At 40.4% G+C, this 15,454-nt stretch overlaps 1 protein-coding gene across 3 annotated transcripts; it reads left to right on the top strand.

Moving 5' to 3' along the window:
• The first annotated feature begins 7,447 nt into the window (after nucleotides 1-7,447).
• lmbrd2a (LMBR1 domain containing 2a) lies at nucleotides 7,448-15,093 on the top strand. Of its 3 annotated transcripts, XM_083979888.1 has the most exons (19): nucleotides 7,448-7,528; nucleotides 8,080-8,122; nucleotides 8,242-8,459; nucleotides 9,314-9,414; nucleotides 9,693-9,791; nucleotides 9,927-10,094; nucleotides 10,280-10,490; nucleotides 10,658-10,732; nucleotides 10,870-10,974; nucleotides 11,078-11,261; nucleotides 12,140-12,321; nucleotides 12,463-12,596; nucleotides 12,771-12,876; nucleotides 13,058-13,155; nucleotides 13,406-13,509; nucleotides 13,880-13,926; nucleotides 14,055-14,157; nucleotides 14,668-14,764; nucleotides 14,875-15,093. In XM_083979888.1, the coding sequence occupies exons 3-19, from the start codon at nucleotides 8,286-8,288 to the stop codon at nucleotides 14,936-14,938; spliced, it is 2,052 nt and encodes a 683-aa protein (XP_083836014.1). In that variant the 5' UTR covers nucleotides 7,448-7,528; nucleotides 8,080-8,122; nucleotides 8,242-8,285; the 3' UTR covers nucleotides 14,939-15,093. The 3 variants fall into 3 exon arrangements, with proteins under 3 accessions (XP_083836014.1, XP_083836016.1, XP_083836015.1); XM_083979890.1 differs by lacking the exon at nucleotides 8,080-8,122 and having other exon boundaries at nucleotides 7,458-7,528; XM_083979889.1 differs by lacking the exons at nucleotides 7,448-7,528; nucleotides 8,080-8,122 and having other exon boundaries at nucleotides 8,272-8,459; nucleotides 10,285-10,490.
• The last annotated feature ends 361 nt before the right edge of the window (nucleotides 15,094-15,454 follow it).

Here is a 15,454-nt window from a genome sequence, read left to right as displayed (position 1 = left end):
CTCTCTCTCTGTCTCTCTCTCTCTCTCTCTCTCTCTCTCTCTCTCTCTCTCTCTCTCTCTCGGCCTAATGCTTCATATGACCTCAGTGAATTATATAACTTCTCTACTAACCTACTTGAAAGAATTTTAAAGTCTAACACTGTCTGGGCGTTTTTAAAGTAGTTAACATATTTACAGTGGCTGCACTTGTGTGGTAGATTTGACACAATTAGACATTCAGAGTATCAATTCATACCGTTTGTATTTGCTGAAAATCAGTGGAAACCTGCCAATTTGGCCAAACATTCCAGTTCAGCAGAACAATTTTTTTTACATAATGACACTGTTATGTGAACTCTTTCTTTGTGTAAACATGATAATTGTTTGTGGATTATTGTCTGTTTGAAAGGCTAAGAACTGAGAATGTCATTTATGTTGCTCTGAGTGCCACTGCCGCTGACTTGAGACAAACTTTGAAATTATCCTGATGGAGAACCCTTATAATTTCGTTATCTTGAGATAACAAAGACCGCTTTCCCTTGAGAACGACTTATTATTTCGTTATCCTGATATAACAAATACCGTTTTCCCTTGAAAACGAATTAATTTATTTTGTCTTCTCATTATAAGACAGACCATTGTCTCGTGATGACAGGGCCACGTGCACCATATGGTATTACTGTAACTTCCTGTAAGCTGTTAAGGAAAGTATGAGGGACATGCATTTACTGTAACGGTGTAGTGTTGTAGTGTTGTTGTATTTGCATGCCATTGGCATTTAGATTATTTTGATTTTATCTGATTTCAGTTTCGTTGCTGTAACTGTAATGTTGCCAATTCTGCCCAAAAGTTAAAAGTCTGAAAAAATGACAAGTACAATCTTCAGGTAAAAGCCAACAGCACATGCAATAAGAGAGCAAATACTATACTGCTGTTATTATTCACAATATAATACATCAAAAAAGAAAAGCATAGAGTTATTGTTGAAATAATCTATCTGTAGAGATGTTTGAGTCAGTTCTGTTGTCACTGTATCACAGAATCGTAGATGCTGCTATTACTGCTCACTGTGAAACAGCCTCTGGTATTTCCATACCATACATACTTTGACATGTTCCTTTGACAACAAGGCACTAATTTGTTAACTTCTGTTGTCATGTAACAGCACATGAGTCAGATTTTATGGAACATTTTGCAGGCTTTTGTGAATCAACCCCCTGCTTATGTCCAACTAACACAGGTTTATCTGTCAAAGTGGCCTCTGAGTGTAGCTTTATAGTCTTTATAAGACTACTGGTAACAATAACAAACTGTGTGTTGTTTATCGCCAAAGAAAAAAAAAATACACAAGAGTGACAGTCTGACCAGCATCCCATCAGGTGATGTAAATGGGCTGTGGAAAAACATGCTGAAGAAAAAGAGTTCCCAGTGGCTCACACAGCTCCTCTGCATCATGTCTTATGTAAATGGTCTCTGGTGCAAATTTGCAGTGACGTATATTTCTTTTTTCCTGGAAGGACTCAAAAATCATGTGAAAGTAGTTCATTAACTTCAGTAACTTTCTATTCATGATCTGATTTGGTCAGCAGAGGACATTGATCTTTGTGTGTGTTTCCTGAAATAATGATTCTGATGTGAAACTGTTAATGCTTCACCACCGCCAACAGCCACAGATTGTTTCTTCATTCTTTTGACCAGAGACTTTCAGATGCCCGAGGAATCCCAACCACTTTCAGAGAAATATTGTAAAATCATCCCTGGGCATTGTGCCTGTGTGTGTCACCGATACTGACATGGCCAAACGCCTGGCTTTCCCATCATTAAACCTCAGCTCCTCTGGAAAGCTTTAAATCAGGACCTCACCATTCCTCACCCTCACCGCAGCGACCCACATGGCATCCATCACAGAGCTATCCCAACAAGCAACAACACACAACAGACTCCTTTGTCTTCTGCGAGCAAAGCAAAGGATCGGCTGATGGGGTCGGGCCGAGGAGCAGGACTTGTAAAGTGAAGAAAGGGAGAGAGAACCAGGGACCCTGCCATAAAACACACAGAAACAACAGAGAAACATGTGATTGTGACATATTGCCATGGCTGCCATGGCTGCCATGGGATGAAATTTGTTGTCTGTTTGCATGTGTATTATCCTGTCATTGTGTCCGATTAAGGTGTAACAGTCAAAAACAGTTCATTGACTATAACGCTTATCCGTGTAGGGTTGTGAGGGGAACTGGAGCCAATCACAGCTGACAGTGTATGTCATGTGGACTGTGGGAGGAACGAGAACCCACACAGGCCCACGTGTAAACTCCACCTATGAAGGCCCCAGGCCCAGGAGTCAAGCCCAGAGTCTTCTTGGTGGAGGGGACAGAGCTGATCACTGCATCATGCAGAATGGCTTTATATGTTCACTCATTAACAGATTGTGTCTCTTTTTTTGAATCTTTATACAACAGAAGAAGAAATAGAAGAGCCTTTCATTTTGAACTGTGGAGAAAAACCACATCGGATTAATTATTGTTCATAGGCCTCAAAGCATGTCTGGAGGGGGTCTGTAATGATTTATTATATGGTTATGCATTATTGCATGGAATGAAAGTACTGTGTAATATCCTGTAAAAGGGTTTACAAATCAACATTTTAAAAATGTCTATGTAAGAAAGCTAAGTTTTCCTACACAATTCCTTTTCTCGCCCCTAACCCATGGATTAAACTAGAGAACCTCTCTGCTCTTACATAACACTGACCTTGGGAAACTACATTACCTCAAATATTTCAGAGGTCTGGTGTGAGTTGTCTTAAATAGAAACGGGAGGTATGTGGAACAAAATGGATTTACGTTTTCCTTCCTGATCTCTTCATTTATCACAGACTGCTATCTTAATGGCATCACAAGTTTTGCAGGAGAATTGAATAATGACAAAGATGCTGGCTATGAAAACTATGAAAAATGTAGACTTTATGTTTTGTTAATGCCTGATTTTTTTTTTTTTTGCCATCCCTCTTGAAATGTCATAAACCTGTGGAAAAAGTTGGTTGAGCAGTTTTCTTTTGCAAGAAAATGAAGAAAATGAAGCTAATGGTTTGTCAGTTTCATCACCTAATCCAGCTGTACACACACACACACACACACACTTTATATACAAATACACACAGACCTTACCCTCGATCTCAGCACCACTGTGTGTAACTCTAGCTGATCCAGGCTCCTCTAGCCGGCCAGTTGTTTTAGATGGGAGTGGTCTTCTCCCAGGGGGGTGATGTATCCAGGACAGGTTATAAGATCTGCAGTCTACAGTGGCCCTCTTGGGACACACAGAACTGGGGCCACATTGTTCACCACTGTCATTGTGCGTGAGGGTTTCCCATGGATCAAATGTTACAGACTTCAAACCCAGGGGTCTCAGCGCACTCGTAGCTGTTGTTCAATGGGCACGATGGGAGACGAGGCTGCTCACACACTGTTTCTCACTGATCTGAATGAGACCACACTGGATGTGGTCCCACTGGCTCGGCGTCCGTATGCGCAGAAGGAGTGAGGAGGAGGGTAGAAGAGAAGATGCTAGACACACTGATAACAACAGGACTGAACTGTGAGGAGACAGGGAGAGTGTGAAGGCAACGGAAAACACAGAGGAAGTCTAGACACTCAGTTACAGTAGCAGACTGAGCCAAGATGGCAGAGTTTACCACACAGGAAAACAAACTTCCCGTTCAAGCAAACAAAAGGAATCAATTCTGTTCCACACTGTTGATGTGACAGAGCAAGAGGCAAAATGAGACAACTGTCGAGGGTTGAAAACACAAAAAAACAATAATGTGTTTTGATGAGAGCATAATTGTACACATTTAATAGTGTTTGTATTGCCCCCCCCCCCCCCCCCCCCCCCCCCCCCATTACATTTATCTCACATCTTTAGCAATCTGCAGATTCGAATTATCAATAGAAAAATAACAAACTGATATTATGATGTAATGTTTCAGATAATGCCACCCAGCCTGGACTGAGACACTGCAATGATTCTTTTCAGCTGTTTTACAGTTTTAAAGGTCATGGGATGTTCATTTCATGTTAGTGGAATGAAGAAACTCTCTTTTTGTAACTTTTGATGACATCATGATATGATGATGATGATGAATGGTTGTCTCATCATGACAACAGGTGATTAATACTTGTAGCATCTGTTTGTGTCATAGCCAAGCCAAAATACATTCATAAGAAGAACATACTCATGTATTCTTCAGGCATTAACAATAAAGATTGTAACAGAAGGTGTGGTTTCTCCTCCTGGCTTAGTTGTTGAGCCAGAATAGGTGCATCTTTCCCTCAGTTATTCACTGATCAGTCATCCTGATATCAGGTCCACACCACACTTATTGACCTCCTCCCTTATGAGGGCAGCAACAACACATCAGTGGTGATGGTTATTTTGAGAATATATATCTAATATATACTATAATTAAGTTGTGATTTAAAGATGAAATAAAAAATCCATGTGATGTACTGACTGAGCCTTGAAGTTTAGCTTCACAACACTTTGTGACATAATTCACCATGTAAACCAGTTACATACTAAACTGGAGTAATCTAATTTTGGTGGTCACAGAGGCGTCTGATAATTATATTACAAGATTAAAATAGAACCAGTCATGGCTTGTGAAAATAGGTAAAACAAGACTTTACTGTGAGAGCTGGAAATTGACAGCAAGTGTGATTCCCCTAAATACTAACTATGACTGTAACTATAACTTAGGTTATTTTACACATGTGTTAAAATATTATCTTTATTGTAGTGTAAATATGCTTTACTGCTCAGCAATGCTGACTCCTCCTTTAAAATCATCTCCCATAAATTTGACAGTATAATTTCAGATTCTGATTTCAGGTGACACAGGGGTTGAGTTTCCCAAATAATCTGCGCCCCACGGGGGGCGACCAGAAACCTGACCGTGTTTTTGTTAAAGATGTATTTGAGGTTCTCAAAGACTAAAATATGACACCCTGCTTTTTTGTGTTGTAAACAACTGGGCAAATAAGCCTGTCTCTCTCTAAATAAGAGATGAAAGTGATTAATGACAGCAGAATAAAAAAGGGAAAGACAATAGCATGAAGGAGAGACAGCTATCTCATCTCATCACGGCTTGGTTTCAGTCTCCACCTCTGAGCTGAACTTTCCTTCAGATGAACAGGTGGCATGCATGTTTGTTTTTTTTTTTTTTTACTTCCTGCTACATCTTCATGTTTGTCTCTAACTGAAGACATGCCTTTGCAGACCTGACTGCATAATTAGATGTTATATAGACCCTGAGCAAAATGACCATGATGCACACAGAACACCATAATCCTAATCATTAGCTTTTCCATTTGAAATAACTAATGCACTTAAAATTCTTTGTTAAATGGTAAACTGGATTCATTATTTCACAAACTTTATCTGATTCCCCTTCCCTTGCCTTGTTTGTATGTGTAATGCTTCATGGGTTTAAGGATAGATTCATTACCTCCATCTAGTGGTGGCAACTATAAAAGTGTTCTGGCTTGTACAGCAGTTGCTTTTCTTTGATCTTAATTGTATCTTTGTCCATCATATCAAAACATTAGTTATAAAAGCAAACGCTATTATTGTTTCATTTGCTGGAGCTGTTACAAATCAACAAAAGTGGAAACAAGCAAGATTGCTGTTTTATGATGAAAATGACTTCTATTTCAATAACCTAAAATGAACAGAAGGGCTTTAACCACTTAACAACAAATCTTTACACATTTGTCATTTCTTGGCCCATGGCATCAAGTTTAAGCCAAGTGGTGACATGTTTCCCTTTCCTCACACAGTCCAGACACCTATACATAGGTGTAGAGTCTTTGTTTGTATAGGTTTGGTATAGGTATTGGGGCCTGAATGGTCACATGGTTTATTGCATTAATCCAGACGAGGCAAGGAGAGAGAAAGGAGGGGTGGCTATAGGGGTTAAGGTGAGATTGTAGGCTGACAGATGGCCTCACTAAGCACCTGCAAATGCTGCCAGGTTTTATCTGCACGGTAAGTGTTTCGCTCAGGAAAATCAGCCTGAACAAGATGGAGGCAAAGCAACAGAAAGGAATAACGCAACACTGCAAATGGACCAACTCTGAAGACCTCTCTTACATGATTTTGTAAAGAGTTAAATATACAGAATTTCTCTGGTCAGGTCTGGAGAGCGAGAAACCAGATGGAGCTGATGGATAATTTTCTAGAGGACTGGCCAGAATCTCTGGACATTTTTGGGTCGGTTTGGATGGATGCATTGGAGGTGTCCAGAGCAGCTGGAAACTGGTCCATCTGTCTGAATCTTGTGGAGCATCTGTGTCTGGGTCTGCTGAGCCAGATGGATTTTTTACTGGAAGACCAAGCTGTGTGTTTCAACGTACTGGGCCCACTGTTTGCCGACGACCCATATGTGTGGATGTTTCTCCACAGTTGAACTGGATTGAAGATTTGTGTTTTTCTTTGACAATTTTCAGATTTGCTGCTTGGCAAATTTTTGTGAAGCACTTGAAGTATAACATCTCCGGTGATTTTACTGTTTCAGCCAGAAAACAGTGGAAAAATGTATGTCTAACCCTAAAACTGAGTGAGTTTGAAGCAAAAGAAATTTCCAGTAGGCTACACGATGAATAATTCTTTTTGGATGAAAAGTGTCTGTGAGCATGGTTTTATTTTTTCTCCCAGGAGTGAATGAATGTGCATTTCACATGGATAATGGAGCAGAGCTGCATCAAGACTGTAGAACAATGGCATGTGTCTTGTGCAAGACCAAGACTAAGACTAAGACTTTGCAAATCAGTTCAGTTTGAACACTGGATATAAAAGAAATCTTAGAAAGCCACATCTAATAGCCTATACGTATATGTGTAATGTGTGTGTGTGATCAAGCTGTGGAGAAATGAAACATCATATTGATCTGAAAAACTTGTTTTGTGTCATGAGTCTTCTATGAAGGTGAAAAGAGATGAGAAACTGAAACAGTATTTTATACCACTGCAATAAACTGTCATGAATCTATGTGCAAAAGCCAATGATGATGATTTTATTACCATTAATGACTTTCATTTCTCTTTATCTTAATTGTTCCATAATTTACACACCATATCACCAAGCAATACATTCCTTAGTTAAGCAGTTCCTATCAATAGAGGATATTTGGTACAATATGCTTCAGTCCAAATGTAAATCCACAGATGTTGAGACAGGCTTTATTAATATGTTGATACATTAGCCTATTTTATTTTTATTCATTTATTTACTTCCTTACTTACCGGTATTTAGGCCTATTTACTTCAACCATTCATTTGTCTTTTGATTTTGAGGGTCCGTTCTTAGGGTCAATAGCCTACAATACCCAGAATTCCGTGTTGCAGCAGCGTGAGCCGAGCTTGTCGTTACGCTCGTTACGCAATGTTGTTTCAAAGGTTGTGTACATTCGCCGACGAGAACACATTGTGACAGCAAAATTCAGACGGTTTTATCAGTTTACAGGCTTCAGTCTGAGAGAAGCGGCTTCAAAGGTAAGATTCACGTCGACTGTGCTTCAATTGTGTAACTAAAAGGCTGTTTGTTGATAAAACAAACATTGTGGTTGAGAAATCAACGTTACGAGCTGATTAATAAACAAAGTCTAATGATAGCTGTCACTTACCACGAAACACAGTGCTCATCCAAAATGTTCCTCGAAAATACGAGACTGAGAACAGACCTACAGTAACTGGAGGCTGATAATAGTTCACATTTTGGGTAGGCTAACAAAAAAACAAACGCTTTGACTGTGTATTACACAAACCTGGCATGTTTTACTGTTTATTTTTGCTGTATCAACCCTTTTTTGTCATCCGTCCTAAATCTAATCTAATTATAGTTATTTTATATGAAAACTTGAATCATATATAAGTAGCCTATTACGACAATAGAAAATAGGCTAAAGAAATAGAAATACCAGACTTCAAATTGATAAGCTCTGATGTAAAATAGATTAGGCTATAGCCACCATGTTAACAGTCCAAAATATTGCAAAACCACTTAGTCTATACAAACAGATTTTTTTCTTTCTACCTCCCTCTAGCTGTTTGACCTCATCACTGGATCATGTTCAGTATTGCCCTGTGGTATTGCCCCTCTTGAGTGTGTTCAGCGTTATCCTGTAGATAAGAGCTGATCTCCAATCTGTTTGCAGTTTGTCCAATGAGCTGCTCCAATCTCCCTCTCTGTCTCTTGCTCCCTCCAGTCGGTCATCATGAGCTCCTGACGTCTGCCTCTTCATTTCTTACCATGAGTGGTGCTGCATTGGCTGTTGTGGTTGTGGTTGTCTTCTTCCTGGCCCTCTACCTCCTCCAGCGTTATGGAGATTTGCGGAAGCAGCAGCGGATGGTCTTGTTTGGGACGTTGCTCTCCTGGTTCCTCTGCTTCCTCATCATCTTCATCCTGCCCCTTGATGTCAGCACGGTATGAAACTGTGTCCTGACCGAATAATCGGCCAAACAGTGTAGTCAGCTGATTTGATCTTTTCTCAGACATATCAGTATCAGTGTATGCGTTGGCCGATAAAAACTCATGTTAACAGTTACTTTGCAACTTCAAACATTGCAGGTGAACTGCAAAGTGGCTGGATTAGATTCAGATCTGACATTGGTTTTCCACTGTAAAAAAGTAATGTAAGTGTTATTGTTCAATCATGTGCTGTTTATGTCATTTGTATAGGTTTGCCCCACACAATAGGGCCGATGGTAGCTTATGAAAGAATAGTGTCTAATGTTTCACAAGAGGCTTTTGCTGATTTTTGTAGTTACTTTTTATTCATTTGGTTTATACAGGAGTTTATGGCAGTGCTGCACTGATGTCATTTTGAATAAGTTAATTATTGTTAAACAATAAAATGTTGTGGCTCAGTTACATATTTGTAGTGTTCGATTTGAGAGATCACTGTAAATAATGTGTGTTCATGTCGGCTATACATGAGGAATATCAGTCGATTAATCAATTATTGGAATGTTTACTCCCTAATATTGATACTGGCATCAGCGCCCATATTGGCCGGGCCCTAAATGAAACCACTGCAGCTGTTTAAAGCACGTGTCAACATAAGGTCATTTTTCACTTCTAACGATAAAAACGTTATCAGCAGGATGTGAGTCTGTGTGTGTGTGCTCTGAGAACAATCTGTGTGTGAGTGGCAATGCAGAGCTGTGTGTTTACTTATGCTGCTCTTGCCCCGCCAACATACTTGTGCCATTGTAACGTGATGAAAAGGTTTTATCATGAGTGTTTACCTGACTGTGCAAACTCTGCTCCTCTCTCAGACCATCTACAAGCAGTGTGTTCATGACAATCCAAACCAGCCAGACCCTGTAACTCAAGCGAATCGGACTACGGCCGGCTCATCTCTTGATTCATCTGTGAGGTAAATAATATATTTGATTTAAGAGTACCAGGGCTACAGTTTGCTATTTTATTCTTACATGTTGTGTTTGTTTGAACGCCATCCAAAATCGTACACAGCATTTTACCATTCAGGTCGAAGTGGGAGGTTCCTTTGACATGGTTTTCAATGTATTCAGTTGCTTTAAAGAATAGAAATGACACATTTTGTGTGGTTGATGTGTGTAATTCAATTTGATTGTAGTACAGTTGGTCAGGCCAAGCATATGTCAACAATGTGTGTGCCTTTGTGTGTGGCAGTGTACTGAAGGTGTGTGAGAAGCCCTGGAGTTATATCCCAGATGGCGTCCTCCCAGTGTTTTGGAGAGTTGTATACTGGACATCCCAGTTTCTTACATGGTGAGACTCTACCACACATTCGCTCATTTGCTCAAACAAAGACTATAACTTCTGTTAGTTCCACACATTGTTATATGGACAGTTTTTTTTGGAGGGGGGAGGATGTTGACTCTCTTTCTTCTGTGTGTGTCACAGGCTTCTGTTGCCCTTCATGCAGTCTTACGCACGATCAGGAGCTTTCTCCAGAGTTGGAAAGATTAAAACAGCTCTCATTGAAAATGCTATCTATTATGGCACCTACCTCCTCATCTTCATCTCTCTGCTCGTCTACGTGGCTGCTCACCCACAGTGGAAACTCACATGGTAGGTGAAGAGTGACCTGACCCACCCATATCGACCTCAAACAAAAGAAAGAAGAACAATTGCTCATGTTGCACCATGATTGTGTTTCATAAGTGGGTATTATGCATTTATGGATTGTGCATTGATGTAATACTTCTACTGTTGATTTACATATCTATTATCTGCCTTTGTAAAAACGTATTAAGGGCAGAGCTGCAGACCATCGGTATAACAGCTGCCAACAGCTGGGGCCTCTTCCTCCTGGTGCTGTTGCTAGGCTACGGCCTGGTGGAGATCCCACGTTCTTATTGGCTCTCATCCTCCCACGGTTACCTGTTGGCAAAGGCCTATTTCAAGGCGGCAAAAATGGCTACTGAGAAGGCCGAAGCGGAGGAGAACCTAGCAGATGTTATGGAGGTCAGTTTTATAAGCGGCTGAGTTCTGTAAGAGCTTTCAGAAAGTGTTAGATTGTTGTCCTTAAGTGTATGAAACACTAAAGAAAATAATCAACAACAAAATCAACATATCACCTGCATTTTGGCTTGTCTGGCTTTTACATTGAGAACAATATTATGTATTATCAGGAGGTGGCTGCTGCACATCAATCTGTCAGGTACAATCACTCTCTCAGGAAGAGTGTGGACACCATTTTGACAAAGGTGAGACATCTGTGAAGATGATTTGTTCCCTAGATCAAAAGCACTCAGCAATATCATTTTCCCTTTTATATGCAGATGAAAAATGTAATGTTAACATATTTTACTTTAAATTTCAATTGAGAATCATTTCATTCCAGTGTCCCACTGACTACCAAGAGGAGATGGGAAGAAGTGTGGAAAGCTCTGGTGGGGAACCAAATCTCTTTCCCACCAAAAGAGGACTAATTCAGCTTCATAAAAAGGTAATTACTATTATTTAACCTTGCACTCTCATTTTAAAAGAGGAAATGCGAATATGTGAAATTTGATCAGCCCTGGGTGTCTGATTGTCTGTGTGTGTTTCAGGTGATCTCTGCAGTGCAGCGACACGGTCAGGCTCAGGTTCAGTGGTCTATCTTATTGGACCAGGCTTTTCACCTGGAAGACGTGGCTAAGAGCAGCAGCAGCCTGGTGCGACACTTTGTCCACAGCTTACCCTCAGTGCACCACCACAGCTGGATCCGTAGGTTCATCTACACTCCCACTGTGGGTGAGTTCACTCATTACCTCTATTTTGTGTGTGTGTGTTTGGGGGCGTGGGGTCCTGTAGTCTCTCCCATCATAAGTCCCCTGGAGCTGTCCCTGTCTGCCCCGCAAATTGTGTGCGTAGTGCATTAAAATCGGAGGACGTGGAAGGTGGCCAGGTATCCACCTCTCCATCCCCCGAAATGTAAGTGTATGCTACTGCTGTCTCATAGCCTGTCCCACCATGAGCCCCCCTGAACCCTCTCCAGTCTGCCCCGCGATGTGTGAGTGTGTGTAGTGCATAAACCCTGAGAGGTGTATGGTGGGGAACTATGTGAGGTTTAGGAGGCCAGGCAAGTGTGGGTCCGGTCCGAACAGCTGTAGGATGGGACGATAGGAGCGAGACAGTGGTGCCAGCTAGACCGCGGTGCAACTTTCATATTCAAACAGCCAGTTTTTATGTCCAAGCTTTTGAGAAAAAACCTAAATAATGGCTTATATTTGTACATTTTGTTGAAGTAGTGACTTTGCAAAGGCCTAATTTATCCCAGAACTCCCCCAGTTAAATAGTGGTGGTGTGATGTCACTGCTGAACTGTGTTACTGTTGTTGAAACACAAATCTTAGGGAATCACTACAATTCAATTCCATGGGATCTCAATTATTGGAAGCTTCAGTTCAAGGCCAAGATTTTGGATGTACCTGACCTGTACATGTCCATGCACATCATAGCAAAAAGTATGAAGAACTGTTGTATCACTAGGACTGGGTACAAGTCAAGACACACTTCAGTAACACAGTTTGCTTGTTTGTGAGTTCAGTATGTGAAATATTTAACTCCAATTCCAGTTTGAATGTTCCTCCTACATTTTTATTTACGCATGTGTGTGTTTGTCGTCCCCAGAGTGGTACTGGGAGTGTGTGTTCAGGCAAGGTTTCTACAAGCTGCTGGCTGTGCTCCTGGGTCTCCTCTCCGCAGCAGTAGTCTGGTCCGAGTGCACCTTCTTCAGCACACACCCGGTCCTCTCTCTCTTTGCTGTCTTTATTTGGATGGCCGAAAAACAATACAACTACATTTGTATCGAGGTAATCGACCTGTAGTCTCACCTCCAATATCTTGTGAATAATCACAGAACAAACAAATAAAACAAAGATGTATTTCTACTCTCTTCAGTTGTGATACATTGAACTAATCCAGCCATCCTGTGTCTTTTTTCTTTTCCCCAGATGGCATGCTTCATCAGTATCCTCTTCCTGTGTGTGTGTGTCTACTCCACGGTATTCAGGATACGATTTTTCAACTACTATTACCTGGTGCCACATCACCAAACTGATGCTTACAGCCTGCAGTTCAGCGGCATGTAAATCCGACACACATCTCTCATGAAGTCACAATTTAAACACACGTTTACTTCACATCATAGGCATAGAGTGTTGCTTCAGTTATTCAGTTTACAGCACAGCGCCACACTCTACACTGTTCAGTTCTTGTATTATGATTCAAGGTTTCTTCCTTTTACTTATTTTATACTCAGGTTGTTTTGTCGCCTGACTCCTCCATTGTGCCTCAACTTCCTGGGCCTGATTCACATGGACTCTGCCATCTCACACCAGGACAGAATACAAACTTCCTACACTTCTGTAAGTCACACATGCGCGCACACATGCATGCACAAGCCAACAAAGGCATTTATCACATATAAGTATTCATGCACCATAACAGAGAAGAGCTGTTCAGGAAATGCAGTGTTAGCACTTAAATGTACACAGATGGTCTCAAATGGAGTGATGCTATGTCTCTTTCTCTCTCTCTCTCTGTCAGATCATGGGCTCTATGCATCTGCTACCTTTCATATCTGATGGGTTCTACATTTACTATCCCATGCTGGTTTTGCTGCTTTGCTTTGCCACTTTTTACAAGTAAGCCAACTAACCACGCTGATCAGATATTAGCTTATTGCAGATTTATCAAAATCAGTAGTATCATAACAAAAAAACAAGAAATAACTGATCAGAAATGGCAAATAAGTAATTAGGTACATTAGAAAGTACTTCTTCATTTCAATGTCCACCAGAGAGCATTGAAAAGTTGTTTTTTCAACTTGACTCGGTTATTTTTTGATGTTGCAAATAATGAAAATGTGTTTGATATTTGAAATTGTCTTTGTAGCCTGGGCTCTCGCTGTTTGAACCTCCTGGGCTTCCATCAGTACATTACTGATGATGACTTGACCTCTGACCTGGTGGATGAAGGCAAAGAGCTCATCAGAAGAGGTAGTTTCATCAGAGAGTTATATTTATTTCTGATGTATCTGTGTATCATTACTTGTTAATCTTATACTATATATTTATATCTGACATGTCAGTTCACCTTAAAGGACAATTCCAGGCATATGGTGGTGTATAGCCATCTGATGTTGTCTGTGAAACATCAGACAGAACTACTGCATAACAGGAGCAATTAAAAATAAAATCTTCAGATTCATTCTTTTAGACCTAAAACATTGGGAAACTATAGCCCCAGGTTGAATTTGCCTGGAATTGTCCTTAAAGTTGTTAAATATGTGAATTTAATATCAATTTTAATGAGCAAATGCCTGTTAAGAAACTGTAATGACATGCACTTCAATTTGTTCCTATGTAGAAAGAAGGAGAAGACAGAAAGATGAAGACGCAGAAAATCGGAGATGGGTAAGAAGTTTTTATTCTAATTAATTTCTCTCAGAGGCCAAGACAATCCACGCGATCTATTAGCTCACTGTTTTAACTGGACAGTGTATCCAGGTATTAATGAGCCTGCTTTTTCCCCCCTGTTTAAGGCCTGGAGGGAGCGATATGGAAATCATGGGGCCACTGGGCAGAGCAGAGCTGGTTACACTGAGATAAAGGATGACAGCCCTGTAACAGAGACCAAGAAAAGTGGTAGGGGTTAAAGAAAGCTACTATACCTGATGATAATATTAATACAAATATTTCTCGCTGTTGCTAACAGTTACTGAAACTGATATGACAATACATGTCAACAGGGGTTGGCTGGATGGCTTGATAATACATAGTACATATCTCCTTGTCAGGTTTATGTGGTTTTTTATAGACCATGTACTTACTGCCTGTACAGGAAAGTAAACAAAAGGCACCCCACCCACATAAGGTTGGTTGAGGCTTTGCACTGTGTCAGGGTGGGTTACTGTAGAATTTGAACCACTCATTGACTCCCATGTCCCAACAGTAACTTAGATCTACTGAGACATCTATTACAAAAAAGTAATTTTATAACGGCTATTCTGTCCACCAAAAAGTAGTGTTAATATCTGCATTTGTTGTCACCTCATATCTTTGTCACTTTGTTGTCATTAAAATGTGCATTCGTGGTTCAGGATCACTTAATTTCCACCATGAATACACCTATACATTGCTCTTTGTCATTCTCAGTCATAACATTCACCAGAGGAGATGGAGAGACAGATGAGCAGCAGACTAGTTTACTGCGAGACAACTACTCCAGTGATGAAGATTCACCAAACAGGAGGTATGGTTCTCATCAAATAAAAACACTTAGTGTTTGATAGGGGCTGAATGTCCCACAGAGCAGCCAGACATGTTTTCACTTACTCTGCCTCTCTGTGTTTGACATAACAGATCTACAGGAGGACGTTACCGGTCTCTGTCACCCCCTAGGTTGGGCATCTTTGAAGATGTGTGATTGAGTGAGGGCATGGAGAGAAACCAAAAACCTAACATAAAATAACTCTTACACTAACACTAAAGTACTGTATATTTTCTTGACAAAGGGAATATGAGAATGTGACATGTACATTATCAAAAACAGATGTGAACTCTGTAAATAAAGGTTGTTGTTTTTAAAAAAAAAAATCTTGTCTGATTTATGGAACTGGTTTGTAGAAAGAGATTAGTAACTGTTAAGGGATGTTACTAAACCTAAGACATGCCCTGTTCGTATACAACCGATCCCCCTTGATAATCTCTTGAGCAACTGCGATAAGCAGGTGTACAGTAAGAGATGAGTGAAACAGTGAGAACATACAAACTCAACCCTGAGCTCTCTTGCTGTAAGGAAATGTGATAAAACACTTCACTGTGCTGCCATACATCCATTGCTTAGGCTATGTGAAAATTTAATATTGACACATTTCATTGATGAATTATATGTTAGGCTGTGCAGGAAGGAAGACACATTAACATAACTAAATGCATTTGA

This window comes from Trachurus trachurus, assembly GCF_905171665.1.
Source record: "Trachurus trachurus genome assembly, chromosome: 9".
Lineage (NCBI taxonomy): Eukaryota > Metazoa > Chordata > Actinopteri > Carangiformes > Carangidae > Trachurus > Trachurus trachurus.
The sequence above is the reverse complement of the archived record's forward strand: the minus strand, read 5'-3'. Positions and strand labels throughout refer to the sequence as shown.

Bases quoted from the DNA above. Each gene is read 5' to 3' on its own strand.
- lmbrd2a (XM_083979888.1), top strand. From the start codon at position 8,286: ATGAGTGGTGCTGCATTGGCTGTTGTGGTTGTGGTTGTCTTCTTCCTG. The intron at 12,877-13,057 runs GTAAGTCACACA...TCTCTCTGTCAG, and splicing joins TACAAACTTCCTACACTTCT to ATCATGGGCTCTATGCATCT. The intron at 13,927-14,054 runs GTAAGAAGTTTT...CCCCTGTTTAAG, and splicing joins ACGCAGAAAATCGGAGATGG to GCCTGGAGGGAGCGATATGG.